The following is a 15,674-nucleotide window of genomic DNA, read 5'->3' on the forward strand; positions in this document are numbered from 1 at the left end:
GCTGTGTCTAAAACAATATCTTCCCTCCACTTGCTTGTCAGACTATTCAGATAGAATCTATGCAGACTCTTCCTTCCTCTGCTGAAATCACTGGTAACCAGTGAGATAACTTATTAAGCAATAACTCTGTTACATGTACAGATTAAAGACAACCATGTTACAAGAAAATACAAATCTGAGAACAGCAAAATATTAAAGACTCTTTCCCCATTATTACACTGAAAGAAGAAGTTGGTGGTGATTCACACATATACTAGTTGAGACAATTTAACTAAAACCATTAGGCTAAAATTAAAACATTCAAATCACACAATTAAAATAGAAATTACTTCCCCCTCCCCATTCTCCTTTGCCATAATGAACACTGCTCATGCGTTCCTGTGGGAGGGTTACAGTCTCACTAACTTGTTGCAAAATGTTTCAGAGTTAGACACAGCAGCTTGAAGTCCGTGCCTGGGCTCTGTTTCTCCCAGGTGTCACACACTACCTGGCTCCCTGCAGAGCAGCTGCCCTGACTGGTTGCTAAATCTGACTGTAGTACAGACAACTTATAGGCACAGACCCTGAACTACTAAACCCAGTTCCAGAAGCTTCTGGATATGGAGTGCTAAAACTGCTAGCAACACTGGCCACCACAACTCACTCCCACCTTTCCCTAATGAGTCTCTTAGGCTGTGTCTACACTTGCCCCCCAACTTCGAAGGGGGCATGGTAATCAGGGCCACGGGAGATTAGCAATGAAGTTTGACACTTTGAAGTTGCCACAGAGGTGTTCACCTCAGCACTTCATTAGTAATTTCCCATGACCCTGATTACCATGCCCCCTTCGAAGTTGGGGGTAAGTGTAGACAAACCCCTTAAGAGATATTCCCCCCATTAGGCACATTTTTTACACCATCTTTAGTTAGGGTTACCATATAAAAAAGAGAACACACCTGAGGGAGAGTGTATCTGTATCAGTATCTACCAACTCACTTTGTATTAATGTGTTATATTTAGTTCATTAATACACTGTGAGCTGGTAGATACTGATACAGATAAACTCCCTTTCGGGGTGGTCTTCTTTTTTTGAAAGGTCAAAAATGGTAACCCGATCTTTAGTTTATTCTTTAAAGTTTATCTAACAACTCGTCTTAAATCCGCTTTGGATAATTAACAGATTTCAATTGCTGTGTATCAAGCGTCTACAAATTTAGGCCCAAATCAAAGCATGCAGCATTGTAGAAGTAGGTCAGCAATTAGAATGAGTTGGAACATTTTCAAAGTGTCAATTTCAACAAATTTTAGATAGGAAGATTTTGAAAGTCCAAGGTGGAGGCACTATTACTTGTGTGGGGATGCAGGGGTTGGGGAGTAAGTGCAAAGGAAAAAGAGGGCAAGAGAGATACATAAATCAAAATCCTAATGTTTCAGTACAAGTCCATTTTCCAAAGATGTTCAAATGTTTTTGTTCCATGCGGAACATCCTCCAGGCTGCTTTACTAGCAATACTTTCCAGACTGAGTGGCCTGCCAGAGAACCTGAATCTGGTGAAAAGTAAAAGACAGGAGAAGCCAAGGAAATAGGGCATCCATTTGTCAATGTTTAGAAAATGAAGGGAAGCGCATCTCAGACTATGCTCTTCCAGAAAAATAAATACAAGGTGCTGTTTGCTCTGCTGAGGATATTTTGGGAGACAAAATTGCACATGGCTTATTCCTGAACTTAGGCTAACTTCAGTGGGCTACTGTGGGGGAGTTGCCTGAGAAGTCCTAAGTAACAACTGAACCCCAGGACTTGGCTCACATAATGCAATTTCCTCTGCTAGTGGGATGACTAGATAACTCAGGGCCCCTAAGCAGTGGGGATGCAATGCAGAAAGTGCTCTGGAGGAGGGAAATCAGACTACAAGTTGTCGAGGCAATGGTGAAGCCTTCTGAAGTGTGAGGATACTGTCAATAAGTCAAACTTTTAGAGTAGTTGATCCTCCAGTTCCCAGAGAGGACAGGGAGATGTTGCAGGAAAAAAGTTAATACAAAAATGGACTTCCAGAGAGACCATTCTGCCAGCTTCTGCTATGACACAGGGCAGGCAACAGATGTTGTGGGCTCTGGCATTGAGGGTGGGGGGCTTGGCTCTGGGTCCCCCAGAATGAGTGGGGCCTCAGGCAAAAAGATTGGAGGTAGGGGCACCCAGACCATGCCAGACAGAGCTCCATAAAGGGCTCAGGTTTCCAGCCGCCACAGTAGTGATGGTAGTAGCAGCCCAGGGTCCTTTTAAAATCACCAGGCTCCAGGGCAACTGTTCCCTTAGCCCCCACCATTGGTGGTCCTGCTGTGGTACTTGGAGTGTACTATGCCTCTGCTCACACTGCTGCTTTTCTATCTCATTCTGTGACCCAAGAGGAATATTGGACCTTGTGGACTTTCTCATCCAGGCCTCATTCTAAAGACAGCAAAAGGATCCTATTGTAAGCTGAGGAGGCCGCCAAAAGTACTAGACCCCATAGGTGGCAAGCTATATGGGAGCCAAGGTGCTCAGCCAGAGATTTGCTAGGGAGTTTGGAGCCAAAGTTTTTTGGGGGTGGGCCTAGATATACTTAACACTTAATGGCTACGTCTACACATGCAGCCAACATCGAAATAGCTTATTTCGATGAATAACGTCTACACGTCCTCCAGGGCCGGCAACGTCGATGTTCAACTTCGACGTTGCTCAGCCCAACATCGAAATAGGTGCAGCGAGGGAACGTCTACACGTCAAAGTAGCACACATCGAAATAGGGATGCCAGGCACAGCTGCAGACAGGGTCACAGGGCGGACTCAACAGCAAGCCGCTCCCTTAAAGGGCCCCTCCCAGACACAGTTGCACTAAACAACACAAGATACACAGAGCTGACAACTGGTTGCAGACCCTGTGCCTGCAGCATAGATCCCCAGCTGCCGCAGAAGCAGCCAGAAGCCCTGGGCTAAGGGCTGCTGCCCACGGTGACCATAGAGCCCCGCAGGGGCTGGAGAGAGAGCATCTCTCAACCCCCCAGCTGATGGCCGCCATGGAGGACCCGGCAATTTCGACGTTGCGGGACGCGGATCGTCTACACGGTCCCTACTTCGACGTTGAACGTCGAAGTAGGGCGCTATTCCTATCTCCTCATGAGGTTAGCGACTTCGACGTCTCGCCGCCTAACGTCGAAGTTAACTTCGAAATAGCGCCCGATGCGTGTAGACGCGACGGGTGCTATTTCGAAGTTGGTGCCGCTACTTCGAAGTAGTGTGCACGTGTAGACGCAGCTAATATTCTTTAAATTTCTTTAAATGAAAACCAAAACCACCGGATTTTAAAAAACAAGTGTCAAGAAGGGACAAGCTCTAGGAGTGAAAAGAGAATGCAGGCAGAAGCCAACAACAGAGTAGAGGCTCCCAATGCAGCATGTATGATTACCTGTCCTACGGGCAGATGGAAAATGTGTGCATTTGGTGCAAGGAGCTCCGGGCTCTCTGGGACTGTGTGTGGGCTTTGGATACCAGAGTGACTGAACCGGAAGAGCTGAGGGAGACAGAGAGATAGATAGATGAGACTTTCCAGGACACAGTAGAGCAGTCCCACCTCCCACCTTCCCTACCCCAGAGCAGTATCCTCAGTACAAGAGGATACCGCAACATCATCTGGAAGGAAAATGGGATCATTTCCCTTCCAGATGATGTTGCGGTATCCTCTTGTACTGAGGATACTGCTCTGGGGTAGGGAAGTCCAGTTATTAGGAAGAGACCAGTGTTACTGATGGATGATTCGAGCATTAGAAACAAAGACATCTGAGTTTGTGATGACCATCAGAACCCATTGTGACTTGCTTGCCTGGTGCAAGGATTGCGGATCTCTCAAGATAGACTTTTGTGTAGTGCTGAGGAGGATACACTGGTCATGGCACATACAGGTACCAATGACATAGGGAAGGATAAGAGAGAGGTCCTGGAGGCCAAATTTAGGCTGCTTGATCAGAGACTGAAAACCAGGATCTTCATGGTAGCAGTCTCTGAAATGCTTCAAGTTCCATGTGCAGGGCCAGGGAGATAGGCAGAACTGCAGGGTCTCAATGCATGGATGAGATGATCATGTAGTGAGGAGAGGTTTAGATTCATTTAGAGCTGCGGAAACTTTTGATAACAGGGGTTCCTATTCAGGAAGGATGGACTCCTCCACTTAAATCAAAATAGAACCAGACTGTGGGCACTTAAATTAAAGAACATCATGGAACAGTTCTAAGCTAAAGGCTGGTGGGAAGCTGACATCTGTGGAAAAGCACATGGATAAGACAGAGACAACTCTTAGGGAAAGATCTATTAAGAAAGATTCTCTGTGTCCTAGTAAAGAGAAGAGGATGGAAGATGATAAAATACAGGTCACATCAGATGAGAAACTCAAATGAAAAAGAGTCCTATTCAATCACATCATGTAATGGCAAACAGCTACTAACAGATACTTTTTAAGTGCTTATATAAAAACCCTAGAAGTCTAAATAATAATGTGAGTGAACTAGAGTGCCTTGTATTAAAGGAGGATATTGATGTAATAGACATCACAGAAGCTTGGTGGAATGAGGAAAATCAATGGGACACAGTCATACCAGGCTACAAAATATATCGAAAGGGCAGAACAGATAATGCCGGTCACAGAGTGATGCTATATGTGAAAGAAATCATAGAATCAAATGAAATAATCTTAAGTGAACCAAATTGTACCATGGAATCTCTATGGATTGTATTTCCATGCTCTAATAATAAGAATATAGTAGTAGGGGTATATTACCAACCACCTGACCAGAATGATGATAAGTAACAAATGCTAAGGGAGATTAGAGAGAGACTATAAAAATAAACTCAGTAATATTGGGGGATTTCAAATATTCTCATATTGCCTAGGTACAGGTCATCTTAGGGCAGGATGCAGAGATAAAGTTTCTTGATACCTTAAATGACTGCTTCTTGGAGCAGCTGATTCTGGAATCCACTAGAGGAGAGGCAATTCTTGTCTTAGTTGTAAGTAGAGTGCAAGATCTGGTCCCAGAGGTGAATATAGTTGGACTGCTTGATATTGTGAATTAATTAAATCTAACATTCCTGTCAGGGAAGAAGCACAGCAGCCCAGCACCATGGCATTTAATTTCAGAAAGGTGAACTAAACAAAATTAGTAGGTTAGTTAAACAGAAATTAAAAGGTAGAATGTCAAAAGTGAAATCTCTGCAAGCTGCATGTAAACTTTTCAGACACCATAACAGACGCTCAACTTAAATGTATAGCCCAAATTAAAAAAAATAGCAAAAGGAAAAAAACCACTATGGCTTAACAACCAAGTAAAAGAAGCAGTGAAAAATAAAAAAGCATTGTTTAAAAAGCAGAAGTTAAATCCTAGTGAGGAAAATAGAAAGGTACATAAACTCCAAAAAGCGAAGTGTAAAAATGTAATTAGGAAGGCCAAAAACAATTGGAAGAAGAGCTAGCCAAAAACTCAAAAAGCAATAGCAATTTTCTTAAGTACACAAGAAACAGGAAGCCTGCTAAGCAAACTCCCTGCAAGGTGGATAGGTGCAGGGTGGGCAGTTTGGATGTGGAGTGGGTTGGGCTCAGGGCATTCCAGGCACCACTACCATTTTTGTAAGCCTGATGCCCCTGCTAGGCTCCATCCAGTAATATGTCTTGCTTGGGCTTTAAGCCAAATAAGCTGTTGTGCTGGAGAGGCAACAGTGGCAAGAGAATGTGAGGCGCTCTAGGAGAGTAATAAGGATGAGATTATGCCAAATGGTTAAAGCTGCTTGCTTCCCTTTTACACGCAGTGCCTTGTACCTTTCCATGAAGGATCCCGACAAAGGAGTAAAGGAACTGAAGCTGGAAAAAGACAAGAAAGTGTTTAATCACTGCTTTACAGGTAACATGTTTTTATTCCCCATTTGCCATTTAAAGAGCTCCTTGCAATGAAGGATGCAGCAGGGTTCAAGTCCTGACACTGCGCATATACAGCACAATATCTCTGAGCTTTGTAGGGCCCATTCAGAGTCAGGCAATACCCCATGAAGAAAACCAGATGGAAGCTTTGTCTGTCAATAGAAAGCATGTTGCTGTGAACTTTTCTGTAGCATGTTTAGCAGTGTCTGCTGTAGGCCAGGTAGGGAGTGGTCATGGAAGGGACAGCTGGTTCTCTGTTCTAAAATGGGATCAGACAAGTGGAAGGACTGAAGCAGCTTCTTCATCCATAGTTCCATGAAATTCGTAATGTCAACCGAATATTCTCAAAGGGCTGCTGTGTGGTATTGGCTCCAGTTAGCAAAACTACCCTATGAGTAGGCAGTGGTCCAGTTCTGCTTCAGCACAGTCTATAGTGTTCCAGAAAGGGTCAAAACTCACGCCCTTCCTGGGGTACTGCTTCATGAACAAAGTAGCCCCAGAGACTCTCTTTCCCCAGGCATGGCCAGCCCTCTCTCAGAATTCAGAACTTAGGAATTCTCAACTCCAACTTGTCTCCCGTGACTGTTCCAACTGGTTTTTTGTCTAGGGTACAGCTACTGAGTCTCCCTTGCCACCATGAATGAGCAGGTCAGCACGACCAGCATGGGTCAGTAAGAGTATGCTGCCAGAGTACACACCCAGCTTGACCTGTCATGTCTGCCATTTAAAACACCAGATTCACAGACACAAAGAGCAGGCTGATGGCTTGTGTGCGCTCGACAGGTCTTGTAATGGCTATTTTCTTGGGTAACGGCTGCTAACACGTCTTGTTTTCTTATCTTGTGACTAGGCAGCAGTGTGATTGACTGGCTTGTGTCGAGCAACTCTATCCGAAATCGCAAGGAGGGTCTCATGATCGCCTCTTCCCTGTTAAATGAAGGCTACCTGCAGCCAGCTGGGGACACTGCCAAGAATGCTTATGAAGGACTGTCAGACACCCCCTTCCTCGATCTGCCTGATGCCTATTACTACTTTGTGAGTCTTGTGCCATGTTCCTTTATCCTCCAAAGTTTGAACATAGGCTTCCAGATGTGCTGCTGTCCACAGCCACTCTACCCCATCCCATAACACCCCACCCCGCCCCACCTTTTCTTGTCCCTCTTCCACCCTTGCTCCACCCTACCCTGCCTCTTCCCTATCTGTTCTACTCCCTCCCTGAGGACACCCTATAAATGACTGGTGCCTCCCTGTATCTGGAGGGGGGAAAAATCTAAAGAGGAGGTTACGTGTCCCCCCGCAGCTAACCACCCCTCCCATGCACAGGGCCACTGTGCTTTCCCCACTGTCAGAGGGCACCCTGTCCTCATGCTGTCCCATCCCCTCTGCATTCTGCTGCTCTGCCTGGCAGGATGGACTTGCTTCTAATGTTGGCCCCTCCAAGGTGCTGCTGTGCAGGCCTGCAATGGCCTGCGAGCAGCTGGGCCGACAGCCACCATGGGCCTGAAGCAAGGTGGGAAGGAGGCCTGGCTTTGCTCCTTAGAAGAGGCAGGGCTTAGGTCAGTCAGGTCTTAACAGCGCTTGGATTGCCACACCGGTCCCCCCCCGCCCTCTACTAAACAGCGGAGAAGAGCAGCGCTGCCACCGTGTTTCAAAGGGGCCTGGAGTTCCTGCTGCTACCACTTCAGCAGCTGTGGCAGCCAGAGCTCTGGGCCCCTGGGGCCGCTACCCCACTTGCCACCCCCTCCCATTGGTGGGTGGGCCTGAGAGAGTCTGGTTGGGAAGTGGCTTCTGCTCCTTGGCCAGATTCAGCTACCAGGGACTGTGACTGAGGGAGGCAAATAGCTGCTGGGGGAGGGGGGGCTCAGACCTGCTTGCCCACAGCAACTGAGCCTGGTGGGGAGTGGAAGCAACTTCCCCAGCCAGGCTCTCTCAGACAGCCACAAGCCCAGCATGAGACAGAACAGTGTCCTGGCCATCAGAAGAGGCTAGTCCCATCCTTTCCACTCCTTGGTATCTGGGGAAGTTTCCCCTGAGGTGTTGCTCAGCCTGCCCCTTCATACCTCTTCCTGCCCCTGCTCCTTCCTCTCCCCACAGCACCTCACGTGCTCCACTGAACTGCGGTCAGGAGGCATGGGTGAGGAGAAGGAGGAGCTGATCAGCAGGGCCCGGCCATGGGTGCTGAGCACCCAGTTTGCATTTCCAGCAGTGCTCCAGTCCCAGAGCACCCATGGAGCTGGTGCCTATGATCATACTTGTTCTGCAGTTTCTCATGAGGGTGACCTATTACTAACAAATTTTTGTCAGTAAAGTCACAGGACATGACTCCAGTCACACCCCAGCTTGTGCAGGCAGGAAAGGTTCTTTCTTTAATATTTTGTTTCACTCCCACCTGACTTAGCTTTGATCATCTCAGCTAAGCTAGACAGGTAACCCTACAATTCATGGATTTTAATTGAATTACACAAGCTGGTGTTCTGAAAAGCATGAAATATCACTCATGTTAGCTATGTTTTTAAACTAATTTGGTTTAATGAGGCACATTAATAATTGTTTTATTAAATAATGTGATGTAAAAGGTCTTACTGCTGTAAGTTCTCATTACACTAATTACACCTGTGGCAGAAATTGACATCTATAAGAGTTTTGTCTGAGTAAGGACTGTGGATCTGACCCATTAATCCATTTATCTTTGTAAAGTTCATACAAGGGCAGGAGATTTTACAGATGGGGAAACAGACAGAAAAGAGCTTTGTCTAAGACGACATTGGCAGACAACTTCCTGGTTATACTGCATTGGAAAGCATTTTAACAGCTTGAGACCATTCTATTTTAGGTTTTTTTCAAGTTGTAATATGTTTAAGTATAGTATCAAAAAAGCCCAGTACCACAACATGCAGCATTTAACTTCATACTGCAGGAAGTACAAGATGTAATTGTTATCCACACACCATGTAACTATATGTCCCTGCATGTGCATCTTTTGAACTATGCCATATTTCAGTACATTACACCACACTGATCTTATTGCAGAGTTGTGGTGGCATTTTCAAGATACCTGCAGTCTTTGTGGCAACTAAATTCGGTGCTAGCTTTAAAACCTCGCAGAATATGGACATTGGTGGCCAGTTCTTTTTAGTAGAAAGGGGATTAAGCTTAGGCAGCAGCATTTCCATGGTTGATTAGTGGAGTCAGGTGATAGTGGTTCTGTCAGGCATCCCTCCTTCTCAAGCCTGAAGGAAATTGAATGTCACTACCTTACATGAGGTCCACTCTGCACTCTAAAAAAAAAGGGAAAGTTTGAAGCAGGCATTGGTTGAGTCCTTACTATCATGGGAAGAGAAAGAGGCCATCAGAAGGTGATATATGGGCCCTGAGACACACATCATGGCTCCAGCTTTCTCCAACTATCCTGAGAGTCATGGGGAAATGCCACAGAGAATCTGGTCATATGCCCATTTGGCACCAACATTCACTGGGGGACTATGGAAACTGCTGGCTGCTATTCAGAGCTTCTTAACTTTTCTGGGAGATTTTCCAGAGGAAGGGTTGTTTGACCTCCCGGCTACCAAATAAGCCAAACACAAGCTGACCTCCTTTTAGGTAGGAAAGTGAAGCTCTGCAGCTTGATACCTTCTGATGGGTGTCTTCCTTGTGTTACTACAGGCAGACAGTGGGTTCTTCTGCGAAGAGAATTCTAGTGATGAAGATGTGGTCTTGAAGGAAGAGTTCAGAGGCACGGTGGTCAAACAAGGCTGTTTACTGAAGCAGGTCAGTATCATTCATTCTTTTGCTTTACAACAGGAATGAAGGCAACAAAACACAACAATAAAATATATCCAGAAGCTTTTTTGAGAGCTTGCAGCTCAACGGGGCCACCCTAGTGTAACATGTTGTGTGTGTGTGCGCGCACATGCACGTTACAGGCCTCAGTCCACAGAGAATGAAAGTTAGGCTTGGCCCTAGCTCTGGCTGTAGCTACTTGTGCTTTCAGCTCTGGAGGACCCTAGTTGCATCTCCAGCACATTGGCCACAGGAGTGGCTACAGCTGTGATCTTTCTCAGAGTGTTCTTGAGCCTCCTGTTTTGTACAAAGACACTTTCTGCTGAGATTCACCAGTACTTTTATCAGCATTAACAAGACTTATTGTTTATGTCAACAGTAGGGCCTACAGGCCCAGTCAAAATTAAGGCCTGTAATGCAGTGTAACTCACTGCTGTGGAGCCTTCTGTTGATCAATTGGGAATTAGCTCTTCAGCCCCTGGAGCGCCCTTTTCTGGCCAGCATTTCACCCACTGTTACCTGCCTGCTGTTCTCCAAGAACTTGCATTGGAACCTACATCCCTCTCAGACCCTGGTGCCCGTCCCTCAGGGTACTGCTCTGCCACAGTGCACTCTCTCTCTGGAGTCCTTCCCTCCCCTCCCAGGAGCTCCAAACCCCTATTCCCCCTTTGCTCCAACAACCCACTGCCAGGCCTCGTCTAGCCCCTTACCCCAAGGATAAACAACTCTGAAATGGCCATTTGTCACACGCAAGGAGTGGACCTGTTGCTTTCTCCTATTCTGACTGCCTCCTGCAGACCTAGTACACTCAGGCCTTGCCTAAGTTCCTTCAGCATAGGAGTTTACCTGGCCAGAGCTCCCCCAGCTCTGCCTGTCTTACCCCCAGTCTCATTCTGTATTAAGAAGCACCTGTAACTTGCCTGGCAGCTAGGTCCCTCCTGCTCCATGAGTGGAGCAAGAATCTTCTTTCCTCTGCTCCTGGAGCCCCTATTTATACAGCCCCAGCCGAGCCCTAATTGGCAGGTAATTGCCTCAGCTGCTGGATCCTTAGCCTCAGCCCTCTCCCCATCCCTAGCATGTGAGGTGCCATAACTATACCTAGTGAGAGACAAACCCCATCCCCAAAATTTATAATCTAAAATGACAAGACAAATGAACTGTGTAAAGGGGAGTCGCAGCAGGTTAGTGGAAGACCTGGGACTAGAATCCAGGTCTCTAGTCAGTTTGTACAGTGTCCTACATGCTTAAACCATACTGCCAACAAACCAGGACTGTGACGGGAGTGGGGGGAGGGGGGGAAGGGATGGGATGGCGGGGGGGGCGGTCATAGCCCAGCTCTGCTAGTGTCTTCCTGTGTGTCCCAGACAAGTCACTTACTTGATCCTGTTCTGTGAAAGAGGGACAATAACTACCCAGGATACCTTCCTTTCTATATGCAACCTCGTGACAATAGCTTTTCCGAGTGTAAAAACACCCCTGAAAGATACAACAGCAATCAGACTATTAGCAGCACAGATGGCCAGGATAAGGGTTCTTCAGTGACGTTAATACCATGCAGCAGCACAACATCACAAGAGACGCTGGGATGGGAGTAAAATATTGATGCATGTATGAAAGCTCATACTCATCTTGAAGGAAGTATCACTTCAAGAGATAATGGGATATTTAGTTATCAAAATAGGTCAGTCAAATATGTTCCAGGAAGTGGGGTTTGATGGGGCTGCAGGTAGAACAAGTAACCAGTGCTTTGAGGAGTGACCTAGCGTTATCAGAAGTAATGGACTACGGAAACTAGATTTGTAAAGATCTGTTATGTCATCCAGTTCCTCCAGGGATACAGGTTTAACAGCTGCGCAAAGTCATTCACAGAAATGTCCTTTGAGACACTGAGGCCCCAGTGTTGCAATGAGCTATGTGGGGGGCAGACCAGAGCACCCCACTGGCTTCACTGGTGCTTTCTACAGGTGTGGTATTCTCCCCACACAGTGCTCACCGCAGTATCATGTTGTAGGTACTAGAATGGTGGAATCTGTAGAAAACAAAGAGATAGGTAGTTGGATATACTTGCTGGGTGGTATAATACCTCTTCTTTGTTTAGGAACTGCCCCTAGCTCCCTCTGTGGAGGACTTGAAACAAAAAAGCCCCTTTTATTGTCATTTCTTCTGCTTCTAATTCTGTTTGGTGTTTAGATCACATGATGAAAGGTGTCATGGTAATAAAGGATGTAGAGATAACTTGGCTACAGTACTTGAAGTTCTGAGTCTGTGAATGATGCCACGAATCATCTCCAAGGAGCATGAGTCCTTATTGGCCATGTCATTTGTACTTTTCGTGTTAAAATGCATCAAATACTTAAAGGGCTGTGACTCTTCACTATATTTCTGCTATTATTCACTTCCCTACACTCACCAGTGTTGGCCCACATCTAGTGAGTCAAGAACTTCCTGGTGAAGCTCAATAGTTACTTGGGAAACTGAAATATTTTTGAAATAGCAGGAGGAGATGATGCCTTTGACTCATAGTAGTCTGGTTTCAAGCATCCACTCAAAGTCACAGTGGACTGTGAGGGGACACGGTTTGAGTGTTGCTGCTTCTGCCTTGAATGTCTAAAGTTATGGTGGATGAAAATGCCCATCTACTTTAAGTGGATAATAGTATAACTGTATGGCTTAATAGTCCGGGCAGGAAAACTAGCTATCAGATTAGATATGGGGTCAGATTTTTAAAAGCACCTAAAAGGAAATCTTGAAATAAAGGGATTCATGAGCCTAAGTTAATTTTGGTGCCAAATTCTCTTAGGTGTCTAATTCACATAGGTACTTTCGAAAACATTATGTAGTAGTGGAAGTTCCTTCATTAAAGGCACCTATATATCGAGGGCAACAGTACTATATTTTCCTATTCTTTGTGTGTATGTGTGATCTCTTTTCAACAAAGCAGAATGTTAAGTGACCTTTTGCAAACTTGTTTAGGGGCATCGGAGGAAAAACTGGAAAGTGAGAAAGTTTGTCCTAAGAGAGGACCCTGCGTATCTTCACTACTATGATCCTGCTGGGGTGAGAGATTTTGTCCATATTTTTACCAGCATCATTCAAGAGCTTCTTAAAGACATGCAAGGCTGGCAACGGACTTTGCTGAGTCCTGGGCTGTGTGTGTGTGCGGAGAAGGGGTTGGTGGGAGGGAGGCATGGCTCTGCCTCCTGAAGGGGCAGGGCCTGGGCCAAAGGGGTGGGGCTAGGAAGAGCTGGCTCCCAGCACTGCCCAGACCATGCCTTGTCGGGCTCTGGTAGGAATTTAAAAGGCTCAGAGCCCTGAGCCCTTTTAAATCATTGGGCCCCTGGACAACCAGCCCTTTAGCCTCCTACCACTGTTGGCAGTGTCCCTGAAGACATGCTCTCCAGCTGGCCTGGTGACTGGAATTCTCCTTTGGGAGTGTTTGGTGGCGCAATGTGTATATATGGGGGGATTCTGTGTGGTGCTCAAGGCTTCCCGGCATTTGAGATCAGTGCAGATGTTGGTCCAGTTGAATGCCAATTATATCTGTTTGGTCCTACACTGGCCAGGCCCTACTCAATGGAAGATCAGCATAGAGATGTTTTTGCTCTGCCACACCTGCAGCCCACTCCCAGTTTGCCCTTTCAGCTCCTAGTATAATCCCTTTGCTGGAATGAGTAGGGGTTGGGAACCAAGAGCTGCTTCTTTGACGTTTGTACCATCAGGAATTTTCTCTTCACAAGCATTTCTCCCCTGGGTGATTACAGCCACAGTCCTCAGCTGCCCAAGAGAGCCAGAGGGTCAGCAAGAGTCTTGGTTAGCATGTCTGTGGGGGTGGTCCTTCTGTAGGGAAGAACTTTCTGGAATAAGCCCCTTTTCAAACAATTCTGATTTGTCATACTTTGTGGAACTGTATCTGCTGGCTGAATGTTGCAGGGACATTGCTTCTATTCATTGAAAGATAGGCCCAGTCAATCCAGGTCTGGTACTGCATACAAATCTCTATATTATTCTTGCACATTGACCTCAGAAGAAATCCTCCAAAATATTCAGCAGAGCCTGTATTCCACAGGGCCTCCCCCATCTACATGCGGATTTGTCCCATTCCTCTCTGCCCATTTTTCATAGATGTGTGCCATCATTTTTCATCAGACACCCCTGCTTCCAGGGAACATATATTTGGACATCTTTTGAAGCAGATGTGTTGGATTTTAAACCATGCCAATGACTGTTTTGTTTGGAATTCTTGTCAGGGAGAAGATCCACTTGGAGCAATTCATTTGAGGGGTTGTGTGGTGACAGCTGTTGAAGACACACCAGATGGTGAGAAAAGCCACATAAACAGCAGTGTGGTATTTGCAGTACACAAGTACACATCTCCATGCAGACATACAACAGCTGGGCTCAAAAATAAGCTAGTCACAATTTTTCATGAATGGATCAGATAAACGCTGTTAATCCCGGAACAGGGTCTCTACAGCTATCCTGATTTTTCTGTAGTGAAGAAAGACTGACCTACAGGGAGTTAGGGAAATACATATTTTGTCACATGCTTAGGCTCACTACTGAAAGTATTATAACTGGCTTCTGGGCTGAGGTAATCTACTCAAGGCCCCATGAAGTTTGGGGCTGCTGCAACCCAGGACTCTGGAAAGGAGGTGCTGGAGTAAAAGGCATTAGACCAAAAAGTAGGCAACCTACACATCATACTGTCTTCTGAAACCACAGAAATTGCTCTTGGGGGGAGAAACTGCCCTGGGTAGTCCTGAATGGAACATTAGGAGCCACTCCCTATGGTCTGCCCTCTATGCAGCGATGGACAGTATGAAACACAGCCAGGCTGGCTATTGGCCACTTGACTTCTGAGGGGACTGTGTTACCACAGGCGAAGGAAGCATGGAGGCATCATGATCTGGGAAAGTTAGAGCTTCCGTTCGTTGCCAGCGGCTGTGCTCAGTTGATTTTGGAGGCTGCACTCAGTCCACCCCACTGGTGGGAGGGTTGGGTTTGGCTCTTAATACTTGATAAATGTATCACTCTTATTGTATAGTGTTGGTTGTTTGTTGTATCCGATTTCCACTCAGGGAGAGGATTCTATTCACAGATGTGATGCTTGGTAGGCAAGAAGCAGTGGTAATGGAAGAAATATGGGGATTTTCTTCCTGGTTTTAGAAGCAGAAGCACTGTAAACCTGTAATTTGCTGCTCTCTTTCCTTCCCCACCCGTTATTTTAGCTAAGAAGCACAATGTTGATACCAACCTGTTTGAAATCATCACAGCAAATGAAGTTCACTATTTTTTGCAAGCCGCAACGCCTGTGGAACGTACAGAGTGGATCAAAGCAATTCAAGTTGTTTCTAGGACTGGGAAATGAAGACCAGCCTCCAGCAAGAAAACCAAACTGAGCAGCTAGCAAAAGAAGATTTTAACGTATAGCCCTGGGAAGTGATTTCATCCATTGTCTCCTCTCAATGAGGCTTTTGGGAAGTTTTGCATCTGCAGTGGTTACTAACAAACTAATAAACTCCCCACTATTGTAGCTGAGAGATTTTGCTAATGTACAGTAGAAAATGTGTCTTTACTAACTTGTGCTTCTTTTTAATTATTAGCATCTTGTCCTGTGAAGGTAACACCTTGTGCCTTCTTTTGCTCCTATTGAAGATAGTGAGAGTTTTGTCACTAACTTAGTTGGGGCCAGGATCCTGCCACAGATGTAAATAAAAGTAACTAAAACTGTCAGCCTTCAGCATTCTTATGTTGCTCAATTACATTCCAATGTCTTCAGATAAGTTACATCTACATGGCACCAATATTTGGAATACAGGCTGTGAACAGTGGTGTACGGCAAAGTGCTGCCCTGTCACTTGTACAAGGGGATACTGTAGATTGTGAATGCTGTGAGTGTGAACTAAAGGGGTCCCACTCCACGTTCATGTAGTCGTACTTGAAGAGAACTATGTTAACCCAAACCAGCACCCAC

General features: G+C 45.9%; 1 protein-coding gene across 1 annotated transcript in view; it reads left to right on the forward strand.

The window, feature by feature from the left end:
• Nucleotides 1–15,422, forward strand: part of PLEK (pleckstrin) — a 33,685-nt gene extending 18,263 nt beyond the window's left edge. Inside the window, exons 4-9 of the mRNA XM_074988487.1 lie at nucleotides 5,812–5,903; nucleotides 6,771–6,955; nucleotides 9,584–9,688; nucleotides 12,674–12,757; nucleotides 13,948–14,017; nucleotides 14,929–15,422. Of these exons, the coding sequence (XP_074844588.1) occupies nucleotides 5,812–5,903; nucleotides 6,771–6,955; nucleotides 9,584–9,688; nucleotides 12,674–12,757; nucleotides 13,948–14,017; nucleotides 14,929–15,068 (676 nt within the window). The 3' untranslated portion in view covers nucleotides 15,069–15,422. The remainder of the gene's footprint in view (nucleotides 1–5,811; nucleotides 5,904–6,770; nucleotides 6,956–9,583; nucleotides 9,689–12,673; nucleotides 12,758–13,947; nucleotides 14,018–14,928) is intronic.
• The last annotated feature ends 252 nt before the right edge of the window (nucleotides 15,423–15,674 follow it).

This window comes from Carettochelys insculpta, chromosome 3 (assembly GCF_033958435.1).
Source record: "Carettochelys insculpta isolate YL-2023 chromosome 3, ASM3395843v1, whole genome shotgun sequence".
NCBI classification, from domain to species: domain Eukaryota; kingdom Metazoa; phylum Chordata; order Testudines; family Carettochelyidae; genus Carettochelys; species Carettochelys insculpta.